The sequence below is a fragment of the Parasteatoda tepidariorum genome, chromosome 1 (genome assembly GCF_043381705.1).
Source record: "Parasteatoda tepidariorum isolate YZ-2023 chromosome 1, CAS_Ptep_4.0, whole genome shotgun sequence".
Lineage (NCBI taxonomy): Eukaryota > Metazoa > Arthropoda > Arachnida > Araneae > Theridiidae > Parasteatoda > Parasteatoda tepidariorum.
This window is the reverse complement of record NC_092204.1, coordinates 89,589,137-89,605,140: the sequence shown is the minus strand read 5'-3', so window position 1 is coordinate 89,605,140 and position 16,004 is coordinate 89,589,137. Positions and strand designations below refer to the sequence as shown.

At 30.9% G+C, this 16,004-nt stretch overlaps 1 protein-coding gene across 5 annotated transcripts in view; it reads right to left on the bottom strand.

Moving 5' to 3' along the window:
* Positions 1-16,004, bottom strand: part of LOC107454647 (synaptogenesis protein syg-2) — a 354,446-nt gene that overhangs the window by 12,548 nt on the left and 325,894 nt on the right. For 4 of the 5 annotated variants that reach the window (XM_071183678.1, XM_016071899.4, XM_016071898.4 and 1 more), the window contains 3 exons: positions 10,839-11,129; positions 9,938-10,225; positions 5,043-5,348 (listed from right to left, as the gene is read on the bottom strand). In XM_071183678.1, the coding sequence (XP_071039779.1) occupies positions 5,043-5,348; positions 9,938-10,225; positions 10,839-11,129 (885 nt within the window). The remainder of the gene's footprint in view (positions 1-5,042; positions 5,349-9,937; positions 10,226-10,838; positions 11,130-16,004) is intronic. The other variant, XM_071183685.1, reaches the window with a different exon arrangement.

The window sequence follows — 16,004 nt, the reverse complement described above, 5'->3', positions numbered from 1 at the left end:
TTGGAAACATATCCCAGTCAAGATGGACTTGTTCGTTTAGCGAAAATAAAGACAAAATCTGGTGTCTTTATTCGCCCTGTTCAGAAACTGTGCCCTATGGAACTGGATAGTTGTGATGTTATTGCCAATAATACTCCGAATGATTGTGTCAACCCTAACCCTTCAGTGACTGATAACTACAGAAAAACTGATTCTGTGACCACTCGAGCTGGTAGGGTTGTGAGAGTGCCTCAACGTTTTAGACAGTAATATTTTGAGTTTCAGTGATCGACATCTCTAAAACTCAAGAGGGGAGTGTCGAGAAACTGCGATGAACAATCTAACTTTAAAATTTTAACTGTAACTGTAGCGAGGCGGAAGTTTTGTAAACAGTAGGGGAATGATCGCCTCAGAGAGAAGAGGTTGATATGTAATGCTCATTTCAAAAAAGCTTAATGTTTCGTTTTCAATTATGTTTCTTGTTACGTTTTGTGTTAAATATTAAATGTTTTAAAAAGAAATAGTTAATTCCTTTAATGGCAGAACTTGTTACTTTTTATTATTGACATCTTTTTATTTTTACAAGAGTAGCGATCCTTTTTAAAGCGAAAGAAAAACATTTCCATCTTCTCACCGGGAAAATTGAAGAACAACAGAAATTGCAGGTAAGGTAATTTTGCCTTTACCTTTAATTAAGAATTATTATTGAATTTAATTGAGTTGATTAATAAATAATTTATTTACAAGTACTACTAATTGGTTTATGTCCGAAAATCTTATGGGTTGAGCTAGTTGTATCTAAACGGCAAACGTGCCTTTCAAATCTCATGCTGTATTCTTGAAAAATTCAGAAAATTTCCATTTCATACACTATTTTCTAATAAACAAAGAAACAATGTTGTTTGTTCCGTAGAAAGGCAACCTAATAGAATAACGATATGAAACGTGGAATGAGAGCTTTCTGGGAGCTCAAAATTTCGACTTTTTTGATTGCTCAAATTTGTTTTCTCTTTAAGTTGAAGGGATAAATCTAAGAAAAAGATTTCTAGAATAGGAATAGGATTACAAATATTTCATAATAGAATTACAAATAGAATAGAATTAGATTACAAATATTTCATAATGAAAATTATTTATTCTTATTTTTATTTAATTTTTTTTGGAGCTCTGTCTGACTTTTCTCGTTTTGACTTTCGTTCTGAAGATCGTTTTTACTTTTTTTCGTTTAATTGTCTTAAAAATAACTTGAAGGAAAAAGAGTTTGCTGCATATTCATTAATTGGAGTTCAATAATCTGTATTTTTAGCACTTGATTTACAGATCTTTAATGTTTTTAGCATTTAACGTAGCTTTTGCCAGAACCAAACCGAAACCAAAACTCTAAACTAAAAATTATAAAACTCATTAGTTATGAAAACAGTTATCATTTACAATTATCATATAATTTTGAACTGGTTAGTTATGAAAATAGTTATCATTATAGGGCGTTCACTTATCACGGTGTCAAGGAGAAATTTTTTTTTTGGAAGACAATTCCGTTGCTTAGCAACCAACAGGAAAAAAATCTGTATTAACGGTTAAAAACAAGTCATTTTGTCTAGCTCAACTCAGTTACCTAACACCAAAAACCTTTTCTCTGAATAGTGAATTAATTTTATAAGTATCATCTTGACACAACAGGATTTCCCCTTATCTTTAACAGTGCCATCTATTGACCATTAAAAAACCACAAAAACATACAAAAAACCACTATTAAGGAAAACCATCACAAAAAACCACGTTCTGCCAAAAAACCACAATCGACAACACACATTTTAGATCCTATAACACAATCTAATAATTTTATGCTTTTTTTTCTCACTATCTATTTGAATATTTAACATTATTCAACCAACAATGCACGAACATAGCAGTGATTTGCTTAAAAATAATTAGAATAAACTTAATGCATGAATACAAGTCACACGATATTCCGTTTAACATTGTTCAAATAATTTTCAAGTACAAAACTTAATATGTTTTTTTTTCTCCTTTCATTTGACACACATTAATGAAAAATGTTGGTTAATGCTAATTAACAGGTAGAAAAGAGGAAGGTAGCCCTAGTTTTAATCATTCTTCACATCTGCATAAGCTTCAGCGGTGCCCATCCTTAAAATAGCTCTGACGACATGTAACGCTGTTATTAATTACAGCTTTTGCCAGCACACGTGCATGCATATTTAATGAATTCTCATTAACGACAGGGCGTGAACTCACTCTTTCTCTCTCGTTTTAAAGTCAAAAATATTTTGTACATTTCTAAATGATCAAATAATTTACTAACTTGTCTCAAGTTTACATGGATTAAAATATTTACATAGTGATATAGTTAGGAATTATCAGGTAGGGTCGGTACATTAAATAATAGGTTAAGATAATGAACATGAAAGTGGTTATTCTAGATTTTGTTTTGGAAGAAACCGCAACGAAAGCAATAAATCTATAAACTTTCAATCGGTTTTTTTCCCTATTTTTCCCCTCTTCTTTTTAATTCTGAATTCTGCCTTATATTTTTGAAAATTAAAAGTGGCTTCGAGCTTAGTTTAATCCTTTTATGCCCTACCAGAAAAAGTGGTCTAAATCTAAAAACACCTGCAACAAAAAAAATTTGTTATTTACGAAGTGGAAATTTCTTTCTGTTATCTTCCATTCTAGCTTTTAAAAAAGCAAACAAGAGTTCTTTATAAACACAAATATTTATATTATTAATTCAAAATTTAAAAAAAGAATTGTCAGAACTATCTTGTTTATGCCAAATAAAACTTAATAAGACACTTGTGGTTAATAATAACTTAATAATAAGACACAACTTTTTTTTTCTTCTTTGGAAAAAAAGGAGCCATTCTTTAAGAAGGACATTTTTTACAAATGGATTAAAAAATAAAAAATCTATTGTTGTTTGAATGGTTTGCACAATTTTCAAAAATAAGTGAAAGAGTTTTTCCTCAGCGCCTCTGAAAGAGTCAAGCCTGGAGTATTTAGTGAAAGTTCTTAAATGGCAACTTACCATGTTCTTTCTCAACTCTTCAATCAATTCTTGAAAATAAATTCGGTTAGTAAATATTCATGAAAAACTTATATCGATAAAAGGAAATATGAAATAATAGTAATGAGAAGAAAGAGCTTCTTGAAAAAGAAGAAAAAAAAGCGGGCACAGAAGTCTACAAAAAGGAGGAGTCAGGCAAGTTATGTCACAGTGTTTTGTGACACCTAAAGAAAGAGATTGACAAATCAGAAATTGTTAGTAGAAATCAAAGTACATTGGGACAGCTAAAGAAAAAGAATATTTTGAAGAGTTAGAAATTATATGTAATCACTGTGAGTGACAGCAGAAGAGAAAAAAATATTGTTAAAAAATTATTGTTAAAAAAATTATTGAAAAGAACTAAGAGCGTTAAATAGGAATTAGACTGATAAGAAAAGTATGACTGATTCATTCAGACTCAGGCAGAGTATAAGAGTCATTTTAAAACTGATAATTATCATTTTAAGATTTATAATTATTTTTATATGCTTATAAGATAAATAATTATCTTTAAATGCATTGACCAAAAATTTAGTGCATTTTCTTAAAGTAATATATAGATAGATTTGCAAGTCGATCCGCCAGAAATTGTGAAAGTTAAATTACGTCGTTTAGAAAAATGCATTGTATGTAATTATTGATTTCCTTCATTCCACAAAATTGCCAATAAATGATCGCTTAAGTTAGTAGATTTTGATTGATTTAATTTTAAATAATAAATTTTTAAGTAAGTTATAACCTGAGTATGTAAATGTGATTGCTTGAAAATATATTTAAGTTACTAGGACGATAATTTTCACAGTCAGTTTTTTTTGCTTAACTTCTGGTTATGGAAAATACTTTTAGTTAATTGAAAAGTAATTTTGAATGAAAAGAATAGTAAAATAAACCTTTTGAGGATTTTGCTCTGCTTTTTTTTATTGCATTTTAATCAAACAATGGACTATGCCTATACTTAGTTTTTTCGAAGTCAAATTATAAAAATAATTATAATTATTTAAAATTATATTAAACATAATAATCTTAAAAATTTACACTTCTTTTAAAACGTTTTATTGCTAGAATTGTATAGTAACGAAATAACTTGCTAAATTTTGAATATTATTTTTCTTGTTAGAAACTAAGAAAGTTTTTTTAAAATGAGTTTAACTTTTAAACTTTAAACTTTTTCATTTTTAAGTAGAAAAATAACGGAAAAAATAGATGCAATAATATAAAAATACAAAATATTTGTATGACTATCAGTTGATTAGTCAAAGATGTTTAAGTAAGATCTAGTCTAAACTAACCAATACATCATGAAACATATATAGCAAGATATTCACAGAAAATTATTATACCCCTAAAACTACGAACAGTTACAGCTTTAGCTATACGCATAGTATTTAATTTTTAATTCGTTAGACAAATGCACTCATTTACTAAACATATTACCAATTAACAGAATATGTTAAAATTTCATGACCTTTTTTGGTAAACCACAAAAAAAATACAAAAAGTTAATAAACATCGAAAGTAGTTTCCATTTCATAGAAAAAATAAACAAATTTATGTACACCTAAATGCTAAGAACGGAAATAACGCAATCATGTGACGTGTCATTTCCGAATTAGTGACTTTCCGAAACAATAGTGAATAAATCACTCTCCGTATCAAACACGTGACAGTAAAATCACTGTTAACCGTAATCTCTCATTAGAAAACAATAAAAACTATTTGCTTATTTGTATATTATTTTTTTGACTTTTTATAAAACCAGAATTTTGTATAAAAGTTTAAAACATAGAATAAACATGGGTTAAATATATTTGCTTCAAGTGGTGGCATGAGGCAAACATCTGAATCACATCAATAATAAAGTTTAGAAGGATATTTTTGATGAATTCAGTCATTCTAAATAAGCTATGTCTGAAAATAACTATGGATAATTATTGCGACAGAAGAAGAGCCATGATGAATTATCTTTAGCAACAGAGAACATGAATGTTGCTGTTACCTCTTCTTGTTTGACTTTCGGGTCCTGGCAACGTGTTGGTCCTCAAGACGACTGCCTGACTCCTCCCTTTGGCATTGACGGCATAGACGACTACAACGAAGGTCGTTCCTGATCCCAGACCCCGGACCTGAAACATAGGGTGGTGTTCTGAGCTGAGGTTGGCCTGCAACCTATGCAGCTCGGTATCATGAACCTCTAAGACAAACTGCTGTTGCAGTCCGCCGTCATAACCTGGACTGCATTCAACAGATATGCCATCTTCTGTCTGGTTGGTAACACTGCAGTTTTCAACTGAATCAGGTGGACCTAAATGAGACACAAAATGTTCAACTTTTTTGTTGCTGTTATCTGCGGCTGTTTATTTATCTGGAAAATGTAAACAACAATAAAAGATAATTTTTTTTTTAATTCGATAAACAACTTTGAATTTTGTTTCAATACCGAGTGTTAAGCCTTACAGTTTTCAATTGAATACGATGGGCCTAACTGAGATGCTAAAAATTCAACTTTTTTAATTCTGTTATAAGCTGCTGTTATCAAAAAAATTTAAACACTTCAACTACTAAAGTCTTTTTTTAAAATCTTTTTTTGATTAATAACTTTGAATTTTGTTTCAATGCCGAGTGTTCTTCAATCACAACCGTTAATAACTTTTACAAGCATCGGCAGTCTTGAAATAAATTTTCTATGCATATTAAGGGGGGGGGAAACTATATTTCCACTGCAAAAAAAAAAACTTCATCATAAACTGATGAATCATTATAGTGAGAGCCGAGATTAAAAAATCAAAACCAGTTCAATTTCTGTATGACATTTTCGATTATCGCATTTAACTCTTCATATTTCTTTCTGACAAATCCAACAAATTTTGACGTTAATCTCACTTTTCTCGATAGCAATTCTTCAGATTTTAATAAAGTTTGATTAGGTTTTTTTTCCTAACCTAAATGCTAATTTGAAAAAACCTAATATGTATATAAGATTTTTTTTTTCATGAGTTTAACAATATTTTAGATGGTGATCACAAATCCCTTAACTGTCATATGAAAATAACTGATTCAAAAAAGTTTTAATGAATTTCTCGAAATAAAAATTCTTTTTTGATATTTTGAAGGTCGATAATAGGTAATAACCAATCTCTGCTCCCCAGCCTCAGGGAGAAAACATTTCGAACAATTTAATTTCAAACTACTTTTTGTGTCTTTTCATTTATCATTATGAAAAAAATAGAAATAGAACATTTTTTTTGTCAAATAAAATCTAACATTCAATGGAATGCTCATATTTTTGAGACATAATCCAATTAAAATATTTTCAATTTGAAACCTGCCTTACAAAAATAGTACGAAACACGGTATTTTATTAATTTATTTTTCGTATTCAGTACTAATGATTTCTCCCTATTTTTCGAATTTAAAAGTATAACTTTTAGAAAATTACGATTCATTGAATTTTCTATGCATACAGACTATCATTAAATTAAATTATGTATTCAGATTTTCAACTTTGGTTTATTTTATAACTTTCAGCTGAGTTCGTTAACAAATAGTATTAGTTTAATTTGATAGTATAATGTAAAAAAAAACCTTATTCATTAAATTTAATTTCTATCTGCAATGCTAAATTAATAAATGAAATCATTAACAAAAAGAAAATCATTAAAATATATGGAAAATTTTAAGCAGGATTAGAGTTTGCTAATTTTACAAATTTGGAATATTTAATTTACTGCTTAAATAAATAAAACAATAACGATATAAATAACAAACATTACTATTCAGCTTTGATTTTTCTAATTAAAACACGTTTGAATTGAATAGTTTTACTGTTGTTTTTATTAAATTACTATTTTAAATTTTTAAAATAGGACTGAAATCATGCGAAATTTCAAGTAAATTGCAAAATATATAAGCCTAGTATAATTAAGTACTTGATTTATTTACTTATTGAGAATATGAACTAAATATTCAAATTTAGTTTCATTTTAATAAATTAGAAATAGAGTTTATTTATAAAGAACTAAAAAAACATTATAATTCCCAAATTAGATTAGATGAATTAATAAAGCAATCAATGCATTAAGTATTTTAAAAATATTAAAGTTTTACTGAGTTTAGTCATAAAAGTAAAATTTCATGTAATTTGAAATGCTCTAAATCTATATTTACATTCCTAAATAATTTTCATCATATGTGATATACTCGTACATGCAGTTAAATAATATGTAAGACTTGACATATTATGAAAAATTCTTAGATGTTTTCCATAATAATTTGAATAAATTTGTTGGAATCAAAATGCGCTACATTTTGAGTCATTACACTATTTACTAGAGAAATTTTCTCACGGCTGTAAAATATTATTTTTGTAACTTAAATCACGAACGGAACAAATAACAAGTAATTTATTATGTCTTCACTGAAATCAAGGAGTTAAGTTTGCGTGTCTCTTAAAAGAAAGAAGTATCTCTAATGGTAAAAGTACTTCAAGTATCCAATATTATAAACCATATAAGTGTTGGTATTATGATAAAAAATAAGTAGCTTCATAATAAAAGGAATAATCCATTAAAGATGGAATAAAGCCCTAATTAATATAAACCAATTAGTGTCACCATTATAATAAATATTACTTCAAACTCCCTCTTAATAAACAAAATAAATGTCTCCAGTATCATAATTGAAATTAGCATATATATATATATATATATATATATATATATATATATATATATATATATATATATATATATATATATATATATATATATATATATATATATATATATATATATATATATATATATATATATATATATATATATATATATATATATATATATATATATATATATATATATATATATATATATATATATATATATATATATATATATATATATATATATANATGTAGGACCACCTTTAGCCCTCAAAACTGCTAGCACCCGCCGTGGCAATGATTCCACAAGGTGCTGATAGGTAGTCTGAGGTATCTGGTACCAAGCGCTCACCAACTGGTCCTGCAATTCCCTCACATTGCGAAGGGGTAGCGTGGCAGCACGAATTTGGTTTTCCAAGTAGGACCACAAGTGCTCTATTGGATAAAGGTCAGGTGAATTTGGGGGCCAAGACATGACTTGAAAGTCACTGGAATGTTCCTTGAACCAATCCACGACGATTCGACCCTTATGACATGGTGCATTATCCTGTTGGTAAACGCTATCCCCCGCAAGAAAAACTGCTGCCATGAATAGGTGAACCTGGTCTGCAACTATGTTCAAGTAGCTTACAGACGTTATGGATTGTTCTATGAGGATTATGGGTTCTAATGTGCCCCATGAAAACATTGTTCCTGCGAGAAACCATGAAAACCTGGGCGAGCCCATTGTTATAGATGGAGGGTGGTCATGGCTCTTCGGTGTATATGTGTGTGCGTGTAATAAACCAGATAAAAGTCTCCACTATAAAATAATCCAGATTAGCGTCTCCACACTATAAAAAATATGCACAAATAGGTTTTAGAACTTATTAGGAAAACAATACTTTTTAAAACTGGCATATTTGTCTCTGTTTACAACAGTTATTAAATTAAGAAGTAATAAGCTTTTTGAATGGTCTGTGCTCACTTCAAATAACGCTTTTTTTGAGAGTAATATTCGATTTTCATAACTGCTATGAATTTATAACAGTTATTCATGAATGTTAGATCTAGTTTAGGTTATCTTTTGTCAGTGACCTCTAAGCTAATTTTAAATGCCAATATGAAAAAGAGCCACCATTTTGCTAAAATGATAAACGTGTTAGATCAAATTTTTAAATATTTAAAAAGTAAGTTAAGTAAGTTATTAAAAAGTAAGTTACCGGCCCATAAAACTTATAAAATCGAAAATTTAGTCATTAAATTTTGCAAATTTTCATCTTGGGGAAAAAATCTCGCCAATTTGGCGAATTCTTTAAAACTTTAATTACTTATAAAATACTTAATTTATTTGTCCGTTCTAAAGTACAGATAATTCTTTAATGCAAGATTGTAGAAATAATATAAAATATTTCGCCTCAAGCTTAAGTCACTTAACATTTTAAAACCTGTCAGGACAGACATGATGTCCTATCAAATGTTACAAGTAGACTGTTGGGCTAAAAAGATCCCATTTTCACATTAGTTTTGCAAAATTGACATGATGGTATAGGTTTAGAGAAATATCATGCCAGTGATAATTTATGCAGCATTTCGTGAGGAGAATAATTGAAATAGAGCTAAAATAGTTAATATTATAACATAAGTATTATTTATATCCTTTTACGCTGTTTTAGGTCATAATTTGCATTGTTTTGAAAGTTTATTATTTTATTATCATAAGTTACAGTTAGATACTGTTGAAGATACTCCCACTCAAAAAGGCTAATGGGTTTAATGGGTTAATGCAATATCTCCAAGAAAAGAGAAGGTCTCAGTATGGGTTACCATATTCCGAAAATTCGATCTTTTAGTAGCCCAAATCAAATGACATCTTTCGTCATTCATTTGAATGACGAAATATGTCAATGACGATGTCCAATGAAGGAAGTGGTAAATACTACTTTCGTATTTACCACTTAGTAGCCCGAACGTAGTGAAATCTTTCTTATTTTTCCTCCACTGCGCAGTTTATGTTCGTTACGTCGGACTACTAAATTGATTAGTGCCGTGAATGCCCTAGGGCTTTACAGTAAGAAGTGAGTTCAGATATTAAAAACTACTTATGTGAAGCCAAAAAAGAAACTTTTAGAATAAAAAAAGTAGATATCACTTTTAAAGGGATCAAACTTGGTCTTTTTCTTTCCCTCCATTTTTCTAAGCAAAAGACCTTTAAAAAAGCACACTGGAAAAAATTCTGAGAAACATGTACCTACCTGCTGGTACTATCGTGTAAATGCACGGATCAACCTGCGATCCTACAATATTTGTACCCCAGCACAGTAGTGTTCCATAATCGAATTCAGTTCTTGGAATGTATGTGGCGGTCGATGTTACGCCGTCATTTACAAAAGTCACCACTTCCAGACTTTCCGCTGTATTGTTGAATTGCCATTTGAAAGAAACTTCTCTCGGATCTGATTCAACTTCACAGACGACGCGGACTGCCTCGTGCCTGGCAGCCCCGTAGATTATTTTTTGTCCAGGCTTGCAGAAGGGAGCATCTAGAGTGATAATTAAACAAATGAATTCAGAGATAATAAAAATGCATAAATGGCATAAATATGTAAGTATTTCATTTATCATTCTGATTTGGGTCAGACTACATTTCGAGGTGCCCCTTGGATGATCGCCAAATTGGTCACCAGGAGAAGCGATGTTGATTCTTTTATGGCAACTCTCACAGAACTCTAAATAAGATAAGTCGATTTTTCTTTTTTTATTTCGCATATTAGATAACATGCGTTACGATTTTTACGTTATTTCCTTGTTTTATTTCCTTTTTTAATGTTTTAAAATCGTGTCTTGCTTACGGCACCCTTTTATTTGGCAGGGAATAGCATGTAAGCATAATTGGAGCCAAAAATATACCGAATATTTTTTATAGGGTTACGTTAGCAGTTTACACATATAGGTGACAAAATTCTATTGCATACTGATTTATGTTGAAATTTTGAGCTAAATGTGATTTAAAATTTAAAACCATAAAAACTGTCCAATAATAAATAATATATCTCTATCCTTAAATGTTGAAATAATAGTGTCCAGAATATAAGTCTAGTCACAGAGATCAATTGGTTTACATTAAAAGAAGACCAATTTAAAATTAGTACTTACATTGCACTCTAAGAAAGACGTCATTGCTTTCACCGGTTCCTTCACTGTTTGTGGCTGTACAAGTATATTTACCACGACTAAATTTTTGCACTTTCTGCAGAACCAGACTCTGGTTGGAAACTATTATACCGTTGGTGGTATTTGTGTGGAGTTCACGATCCTCGAATTTCCATCCGATTTCAGACACCCAAGGAGAGGCTCTGATGTTGCATTCGAAGTACACGTCATTACTTTCTTGAATGTGGGCGTGCCTTAACTTGCTCCCGAGACGGAGCGTCAGCTGTGGTACATCTAAAAATAAATATAGAAAGATTATTTAAATTTCCATAACATAAAATGTAAAAAAAAAGAGCATTCGTTTCTCTCTGAGGTAGAACATGGATTCTCATCAAAGACAATGAATATATACCACTCCAATCAGTACTAATGCGAACATGTACCAATACAAGTATACCACTATGCGTACGTACTAATAGGAGTAGATACCACCAGGATTATGTATCAACACGAGTATGCATCGCGAATACCGGATATGAGTATAGTTGATTGGTACTTCTCACAAGTATTACATTATTGGTGGCTGACTCATTGATTACAGTAATTTTTTTTTATCAGGCTAACTGTGAGAGGTTATTCTCGCCATGAAACGTAGAAGAAGGTGAGTTCACTCTAAAAATCTCCCGATAAAAGCGATATAGATATTCCTCTGCTTTTTGAGTAAGGTTCGAAACTACTAAGTTACGGAGTTCAATGTTCATGCCCGTCACTCTAACATGATTTATTTATTTAACTCTAGCTATAATAAAAAATGAAGTTTCTTCTAGTTATAATAAAAAATCTAGTCCTTTCTAGATATAATAAAAAATAAAGTATCCAACAGAAGATTTCGTCGCGGGCATATAATATGTTATTTTTATATTTAAAATAAACAAATTTCGATAAATTTAACGTGATGAATTTTTTGGTTCCCTTACTGTTTATTCGATTTTTTTTCAAAACTCAAAAATGGAAGATTATTAATGCTCGTAGATCTTATGAAACATTTAAATAAATAGCCTAGTATTAATATATTAGTATTTGATTTCATAAATTACACTCCCCGTATGACCTTTTCTTTGATTTTCTTATGGCTAAGGTTTATGCCAGTGAACTTGCTTTGCTTTGTATCTGCTACCTCTAAAGTTCGAAAGTAGTTAATATGTTCATTATCTAACTAAACAGCAGATTGAATTTACAGATCCGTTGTGCGCCATAACTTTCTCAATATGTTTAAAGTTCAAAAGTTTGTTTCTCTAATTTTAAAAACTAATTTATTGATAGATTGGTTGACTTGATTCTTTAGATTCTGAAAAATAAATGAAGGAAGATTTCGAAACGGAGGAAAACGAATTTCAAGGTTTAAGATTTATCAGAACAAGCATTCGATTGAAATCTAAAAAAATAAAAATAAAAAATCAAACTATGCACCAATGTCACAAGTACTTATTGACATCACCTATAAACTTGAAAACAAAAAAAAAGTTAATTTTAAAATCGGGTTGGAGAAGATCTGTTTTTGTCCCTCAAAAATTCTCCCCACACAATATTTTCTCACTAGTATTCTGATCATCTTCTTAACTTTATTTTTCTTCGTTCTTCTTTTCAACTCGTGGGCAGGAACAGTTTTTTTCCCATCTCGGTCCATCTTTAACTGTGTAATAAACCGATTTTCCACGTTATTGATTTATCAAAACTTATTAATCCTCAAACTGCATCGAATCGTCATTTTTGTGAAAAATGGAGAAAAAGTATTTTTCCTCCTTGATCTACCAAGTGTTAAGTTCCTTAGTTGTAATACTATTTTAAACAATTCCATCCTTTCACTTTTAGTTAAAGCAATTGATCCTATCAACTAACGTGTTGGCTGTCACGTGATTTTTTAGGTAGCGAAAAATACATTAATCTCATCATCATAATTTCAGTGTGCAAACCAATTGCTATTGTTCAAGCAAAGATCTTATTTTCACTTTAACAAATGCCTAGTAGCTAATGTACATATTAACAAGGTAGTTTCCAGAGAATTTGACCTGAATAATGAGAGAAATGGAACAAAATTTTGGTACTTTAACGAACAACCCTAGTCGAATAACTGATTTATACACTTTAGCTGTAACAGACAGTGCACAGGTTTTTCATTTTATTTCACAAACGTCATTGAACAGAAGACCCAATTTCTTGGGTTTACGACTACAAATAACTAGCTTAAAGGCATGAAATTAAAACGCAAAAAACAGTTTAGGAGAAAATTCAAGTAAAAATCAAACCATAACAGGTAAATCAATAAGGGGTTTAGAGTATACAAGGGGTTTAGAGTATTCTTAACAATAGTCAGCAAGAGGCCATCAGGATTCAGAAAGGTGCCTTGTTAATAAACAAATTTCTTACTATATCCATAATTCCCCTTTTTATTTTAGGGTTTGACCAATGCTGCTTTATAAACTCATAGGTGGTTTTTGAATGAAAAAATTTCTCTCTAATGTTCTTAAAATTCTTACAATGGATTAATATATGTTCCCAGTCCTCAACAAGCTGACAGGTACGACACAGCTGAGCTCCCCCAAAAAACCTGGTCTGATGTTGTCCATGAAAGCCATGATTAGTTAGGAATTGATTTAAAAAGAAATTCCCCATGATTTTTCTCGTTTGAACTTTTAGGAGGAGCTCGAATGTGTGTCTTCCCTTTGTAAAGCTGTCACTCCATCTCCCCTGCCATTCAATCAATTTTTCGCATTCCAAAGTTTTTCTTGCAGTCTGCCTACTGGGATCTTCAAACAGGTCGACTGTTGATCCCTCACAGGCTAATTTACGTTACGACTACTAATGTTCAACTCTGTAGCCTTGCAATTTTGAACCCAATCCGGAAGACAACGGAACTCCTAGATCAAGCATGGGGTGAAATTTGCCTTCGTGAAGGACTTTTTTGATGGAACTAACCCGCAAATGCGCTGCATGGACAGGAAGACGACGAGAACCTCCCACGGTTAGTCTGTCGGCAAGGGGACTCTAACCCTGATCCGTCTACCACAGAGGATATTTCACGTCAGCACTGTGATCGGTGCGAGCCAGTAATGGAATTCATATCGACCAGTCATAGCTGGGATTCGAATTCGTGTCACCTTATTGGAAGGCGAACGCCTGATATCCCCTGAGCTACTAGTGCATATGTTTCAGGAAAGCAGGGAAGGGCTTCTCTATGGTATGTGCTATTTCATGCATAACCTTATACTTTAAAATTAATTAAAAAAACTCTATTTTTTAAGTATAAACTTAAGTTTTCTTACAGAATTACTTCTAAAGTGAATTTTGTATGTATCTCTTAATGAATATTTTTAAGTTCAATTTAAAATAAAGCACAATAAAAAATTTTATTTTAAATATATACTATATTTAAACATTAAAGAAATAAAATTTGTTTCTTTTGGGAGTATTAAGTTTATTTACTTTAAAGTACATCGCATTATTCTTCAAAGAATATTAAATGTTCTTTTAACAGAAATCAAATTTCATTTTTTATGGTTCACATATTTTAGAAAAGTTAAACCCACGAATTACTTAAAAATTAATAACGTGACAATAAATTCCCCCGACCACGAGTCCAAAGATACACTTTGAAAATAAATATGTAGCTTTAATATCCTTTTAAAAAGAACTTTTAAATGCAATATTTTGAGAAGAAAGAAAAATCGTAATAAAGGATGGAAAAAAAAACATTTCTCATGAAAACTCTTTCGAATAAATATTTTATTTAGTCCAAAATATACTCTGCAGTATTTTATTCCAGAAATATTTAGTTCGAAAAATGTTCTGACACTGGAGAGGAATGTAAACAGAAATGGAATATTCTTTGGGGAAAAACTAAATTTTTTCCTCATCTCGAGGTTGATAATAAGTAGGAGACATTCCGTTTTCTATCGAAATTAATACAGAGTTTATATTGCAATATTGTTTACTCTTACGAGTAAATGACTTTTCTTAATTTATGTACATATATTATTTAATTTATAATTTATATATATATATATAGTTTCCAGAGAATTTGACCTGAATAATGAGAGAAATGGAACAAAATTTTGGTACTTTAACGAACAACCCTAGTCGAATAACTGATTTATACACTTTAGCTGTAACAGACAGTGCACAGGTTTTTCATTTTATTTCACAAACGTCATTGAACAGAAGACCCAATTTCTTGGGTTTACGACTACAAATAACTAGCTTAAAGGCATGAAATTAAAACGCAAAAAACAGTTTAGGAGAAAATTCAAGTAGAAATCAAACCATTGCAGGTAAATCAATAAGAGGTTTAGAGTATATCTTTCTTATAAATAGGCAGCAAGAGGCCACCAGGAGTCAGGAAGGTGCCTTGTTACTAAACAATAGAGGTGCCTTGTTACTAAACTCTTAATATTTACGACTACTTACGTTCAACTCCGTAGCCTTGTAATTTTGAACAAAATCCAGAAGACTGGAGAACTCCTGGATCAAGTATTGGGAAAAATTTGCCTTCGTGATGGACTTTTTGATTGAACTAATCCATAATTGCGTTACATAGAGAGAAAAACCACGAAAACCACCCACGGTTAGCCTGACGTCAAAGAACCCATGATCAGTCTACCACTGAGGATTTTTACGTCAGCAATGTGGTTGATGCGAGTCGGGTGCGGAATTCGTANCGCCCACATGTTGCGCGGACTGTTAGAGACTTCTGTTCAGCACAACGCATGCAACTTCTTCCTTGGCCTGCTTATTCGCCGGATATGTCGCCTATTGAGCACGTGTGGGATATGGTTGGTCGGCGTCTCACTCGTGATCCGCGTCCTGCAGTTTCCAAAGACGAACTTTGGTTGCGCATACAAGCGATATGGAATTCTCTTCCTCAAGCAGATATTCAACATCTGTTTGACTCCATGCCACGTCGTATAGCAGCACTTATTGCAGCGCGTGGTGGCTGCACCAAATACTGATTTCGGACGCTTAATTTGTTTCTTTTGTTTTGAAAATTTCATCATTTATTTGTATCAGTACAAGTCGTTTCTGTATTAAATTTCATTTGATTCTGATGATTCTTTCATGGTGTTGCATTTTCTACAAACAGCAGTTTATATATCAAAATGAAGATAAAACAAA